The following is a 5,471-nucleotide window of genomic DNA, read 5'->3' on the forward strand; positions in this document are numbered from 1 at the left end:
ATAAAACAGCATGTGTGTTACTGTTACATGAGAAACTATCTGTTCTGTAAGCCTTCACCTGAAGTACAATAAAATATTAAAAAAAAAAAAGTTAATAAGAAACTATTTATTTCTGTGACTGTGAATAAAACCACTTTGTAAGTCTGACATTCTTCTCTAGTCATAAAAGCCTTGCTTTTTGCCAATTTCCATTTTCTCGGTCTCTCTAGGTTACTCCTGGATGGAGCGCCTCTTATAGCGATCCACAAAGCTAGGTATTACAAGAGGAAAGATGGCTTAGCCCTGGGGCCTGGACCATTTGTGACTGGCTTAGAGTATGCCACTGACACCAAAGCCACAGTTGTGGGGAAACCAGAGAAGACGTTCTTCTTGGAGGCATTGCGGGGCACTGGCTGTGAACCTGAGGAGGCCATCATGATAGGTGATGTAAGTAGAAGAGCTCAGGAACTGCCCCCAGCTCAGCTGTCATGCTGGGAGGAGCCACCCTTGAACCATTGCTTTAGGAAAGTAACTTTCTGTTACTGATGGTACCAGATGGTAATGAGAGGCTACCTAAAGCGCTGGCTTTTCAGTAGAAGATGTTTAGTTGTATTCTTCTAAAGAACTGAAATTTTGGTGATTTCTGACATTTCTCCATAGTGCGATGGGCTATGTACAGTTCAAAAGACCATATTGCAAGTCAATTAAATGTTTTATATGTCTTTTTGAAGAACACCCCTACACAAATCTAAATTTTTTAAATATTACTTATGCAGAAAACAACCTATACATAAAAAGAATTCTACCATTATTTTTTTCTTACTATTTGCTTTATGCAAGAATTTCCTAATCAGTGTACCACAAAATAGCTAAAGGTATTGATCTCTTCATCCCTTTGAGTGGAAGGGTTTTGAGCCTAGGACAATTGGAGGCCCAGGCTGGTAACCTGTCATTTTACCCCAGTGCAATGGGCAAATGTTAGTGTTCATGTGTGCTGTAATGGGAAAAGACTAGAGAGCCCGCTGCCTCATGGTATGTAGGTGGCAAGGACTGTTTTTCAGTTTTCAAATGGTAATGTGTTAGGCTGGAAGGGACTACCCAGATTGTCTAGTCCAAACCTCCTTGTTTTCTAGATTGGGAAACAGAAGCCCAAAGAAGTACATCTCCATGCATAAATTCTCACAGCTAAGAAGTGGCAAGCTGAAGTAGAACTCAGGGCTCTTGACTCCCTCCAAAGTAAACTGTAGATGCCTCGCTTTCTTAACTTGTGATGGAGGAAGTAGATCACATCCTCGTGACTTAGTCTTCCACTTCTGTATTCATTCATCTAAAATCCAATAGGATAATCATTACACTAGATAGTATTTTGAGAAACCATCTTTTTAGTCCCAACTTTTCCTCTTGGGAAGCTTTTATCTGACTTTCCTGGGCAAATGCCTGTGTGAAGAAATGGTTATCTAAGCCTGGAGACTTCAGAATTCCTCTATCCTGGGAGATACTGGTATTGGGGTAGGGTGGGGGGTGGGAAGGTCCTGGGATAGCAGTGTTCAGCTCCATGGAAGGCTGTTTGTTACCCAGGAGAGTACCAGGTTCCTGCCTCCCTTTCCTCGTCCACTTTTTCCCTCCTCCTCCTTTCCCTGCCTCTACTTCTTCAACAAGGCAAGCTTAGATGTCACAGAACAGGTTTTAAGTTAGATACTCGTGATCTGTCAAATGAAGATTCTGACATTTTGCAACTCATTTCCAAGGGCTGTTGCTGAATGATATTAATAATATTTAATAAAAAAAATCTTGTTTTCAAGGATGGAATGAATCCTGCCAACAGCCGTGTGATGGCGGATTTGATTTTCTTGATGTTTCTTCCAGTCCTTGGATTTTTTGTTGTTGCCTTGCATTCATCATCACAGTCAACCCTGTCCTAAGTAAGAATTGGAAAAGGAGTTCTTTTTTTTAGACTGATCTATCAGTTATCTAAGTGTGAAGTGAACATCAGAAAGTCACAAGGTCTGTTTGAGTAGACTGATGTGACTTGATTCCGTTTGTTAGAGACAATTGGATGGAAAGTAAAGATAATGTATTACATTGGCGGCAGAAAAGCTCTCTTCTGAACTGAGTTCCTTCACTGACTGCAGTTGACTCATTCACCTTAAAAGCTGCCAAATGGAAAGAATGCTGTTTTCCACGATCTGTTCTAAGATGAGAGTAGATAGATGTACATATGGTAAAACATGAAGAGTTGTAGCTCTGTTCTTCGTGTTCAGTTACTAGGGTTACTACTCTGTTGTACACCTTTCACCCCTGTGATATTTGCCTCTCCAAACAGGGTATGCATCCTCAGGGTATTACACGTGGGTTCACCCATTTTTATACCTTCCTCTCTTCTACTAAAAAAAAAAAAAACCATGGGGTTACAGTTGGCCATCCCAGCTTAATAAGTCACATCAGTTGGTAGGAATTGTTTCGGCAAGCTAACTGAAGACAATGGACTGAGTGCTTGCTTTCTGCTTTTCTAGGATTGCCGGGATGACGTTGGTGGGGCTCAGAATGCCGGCATGCTAGGCATCTTAGTAAAAACTGGTATGTATCTTGAATTGCAGAGCCTAGGAGAGTTGGGCAGTGTGCCTGCCACTGAGCACCCTGTCGCGCAGCCTGGCCTGCCTGGCCCGAGGCCTGCGAGCCATCCATCACTCCCTCCCACCCCGCCCCAGGCCTTCTCATTTGCCGGCAGACAGGGTCCCGGCTTGGCAGCAGCACATGCTGTTTGCAGTCACCCTTGGGAGCTTTACGAGGCCTCTGCCTTCTGGGATCCGGACCTCCATTTAAGAACATTGATTTAATCACCATTCCTGTCTTTAGGGCTAGTGGGGGAAGAAAATTATTTCATCAACTGTGACATTTGAAGGGAACCTTAGCTGTCAGGTGACCCAGTCCCTGTGACTGTCCATTGTCTAGACCGGAGGACCTGGGACCAAGCTGAATGTGACATCTCTTTGAATTGCCTCATTGCATCCGGAAGCCTTGATAAAAGGTGCTTTGGGAGATGCAGAGCCCCTGAATCTCTAGTAATTGTAAGGGTGGTGCCCTGATGGCCCAGGTGCTCCCAGGGTGTGATGAGTGCTCTAGCAGTGGCCTTTGTTCACTGGCTTCCCTTTCATTTCAGGGAAGTATCGAGCAGCAGATGAAGAAAAAATTAATCCACCTCCTTACTTGACTTGTGAGAGCTTTCCTCATGCCGTGGACCACATTCTGCAGCATCTACTCTGAACCATGACGTGAACCTAAAGCAACGTGAGACACAGCTTGTCATGGTCTGGAATGAATCCCTTACCACTCAGTGCCAGCATAAATACACACCCACCGCTCCGTGCTGCCGAGTTTTAACCCTCCTTTATTGTGCATTAATTAAAAAGAAAGGTATTGAATTGCAGCCAGCCACTAAGCCTTGCTAATCCCTTTTGTTTTGTTAAAGAAGATGAGACCCAAAAAAAGGGAGAACTGAGATTTTGTGCCATTCCTTTTAAAATATTCATTGGGTTGGACAGGGCTGGGAAGGAGACTCTACTGCAGGGAATAGTATTCTCTGCTCTCTCGTCGTCACTGGGAAGCTGAGGGGGAGATTCAGATCATGAATAAAGTTGAATGGTGTTTTTTAAATTCTAAAGTAATGCGTCGAAAGGTGCATTAGGCTGTAGTTTTAATATTGATTTCAACAGTGAAATCCATCATTAGTGCCAAGTGGAGTAAAAGGCTGAAAAAGCAAAGTGAATTGTCCTTTAGCCCAAGTGATTGAATGAATTTGCTTTAACGGATGTTGGAAACTAGATTATTCACTGTGTTATTCCCAGCACGGGTGACTTCTTTTTCTCTTCATTAGCCAGAGATGACTAATTTAAATTTAGAACCTGATTTTAATTTAAAATAATATTTCCATTAATAACCAATTCATTGTACATACCTATTATGCTGTGTAACAGTTGTTTTGGAAATTTTATGTAAAATTAAAACTATCAGTATTTTACAGATGTTTTAATTAGACATTGTTATTAACAGGAACAGTGCAGAAACTAAAATCAAGCCTTTAATGTCTTATAGACCATGGATTTTTGAAGTTAGTGTCCACCAGGGTCCTATTAACTGTACATTTGCAAGATTTCCTTATTTTTGCCTCTGACACTATGGGGAAAATCTTTTAGAAGCTATTGGGACAGATTCAAGCTTTTATGTACTTGGTTACTACAGCTGGAAAATGAAATCTCGTAGCATGGTTCATTCTTCTCCTGTTAAACCCACCAAAATGAAGGGGACTAAGTAGGTAATGATTTTCCTAGTGCATTTGCATACTGTGATAATCCTGGGCCTTTGCAATTGTTTTACAGGGCTCTTGGGCATTGAATTATTAGAATGTAATTGTACATCATTGTAGTGTTCACCTTATTGAAGCTCACACTGATGTTAATGAGCTTTGGGGTTTAATGCTTGTTTAGAGATCAGCTTAGTCTTGGATGGGAGGGTGCAAAACCAAATAAAGGGCAGTTCCCTCTCCTTTTGGTAGCTTGGTGAGCACTTCCCTTCTGTTTTTGCAAATGCTCCAGTGTAGTACTTACACATCCTGGAGTGCAGAAGACCCATGTGCTGTGACCACCACCCAGAATCAGAAGAATGAGTGGAGTGGCTAAGAGCACAGGCTCTGGAGTCAGGCTGACACTTAACTAGCTTCCTGACCTTGGGCAAGTCACCTAGCCTCTTGTACTCTGTGAAATGGAGAAGATAATGATAGTGCCCGCCACACAGGGTTGTCATAAGGGTTAATCACATTAACCGTATATTAAGACTTAGAATAGAATCGGGCGAATAGTAAGTGCTGTATGTCTGCGATGATGATGATGATGATGATGCAAGTGTAGCAGGACTACCTGCACATAACAATCTAAAAAACGGTTGGTAGAATTTATCTCTGCGGTGGTTTCAGTGGGAAAAGTCCTCCTGAGGATAAAAAGAGGCATTCTACTGAATCTAGACTTCCTCAGGGTAAGACGACAGAGAGAGAGGTGTAGCCTGCAGCTAGAGAGGCTGCAGGTGCCTGGGACTGGGCTCCATTCAACTTTGGCCTGTTACTTGGGCACCTGAGTAAGTGATTCCTTGGCCCAAAAATTATCAAGTGTCTACTGGTTGCTATCTGCCCACTGTGGGAAATATAACATATAAGAAAAAGATTTGTCTTGAGAAACTTCTAGGTGAGTTGTTAAGGAGAATACCTAAGACATTACTCGAGAACAAAATGAAGACGCAACTCAGATGTCCCCTCCTCTGTCGTGTCTTCCCTGACTGTGAGATAGAATGAGCTACTCCCTATTTTGTGCCCAGGTAGCACTTGTTAGGTGCTGTCAAGTTGATTTTTTGACTCATAGCAACCCCGTGTGACAGAGTAGAACTGCCGTATAGGGTTTCCTAGGCTGTAATCTTTACAGGAGCAGATCACCAGGTCTTTCTCC

The 5,471-nt window shown here is 42.5% G+C and overlaps 1 protein-coding gene across 1 annotated transcript in view; it reads left to right on the top strand.

The window, feature by feature from the left end:
• The window catches only part of HDHD2 (haloacid dehalogenase like hydrolase domain containing 2), a 24,912-nt gene extending 20,406 nt beyond the window's left edge, over nucleotides 1-4,506 (top strand). Inside the window, exons 5-7 of the mRNA XM_004380874.2 lie at nucleotides 210-426; nucleotides 2,493-2,556; nucleotides 3,140-4,506. Coding sequence (XP_004380931.1) covers nucleotides 210-426; nucleotides 2,493-2,556; nucleotides 3,140-3,243 — 385 coding nt within the window. The 3' untranslated portion in view covers nucleotides 3,244-4,506. The remainder of the gene's footprint in view (nucleotides 1-209; nucleotides 427-2,492; nucleotides 2,557-3,139) is intronic.
• Nucleotides 4,507-5,471: the final 965 nt, after the last annotated feature.

Source organism: Trichechus manatus, unplaced genomic scaffold (assembly GCF_000243295.1).
Source record: "Trichechus manatus latirostris isolate Lorelei unplaced genomic scaffold, TriManLat1.0 scaffold00078, whole genome shotgun sequence".
Taxonomy (NCBI): domain Eukaryota; kingdom Metazoa; phylum Chordata; class Mammalia; order Sirenia; family Trichechidae; genus Trichechus; species Trichechus manatus.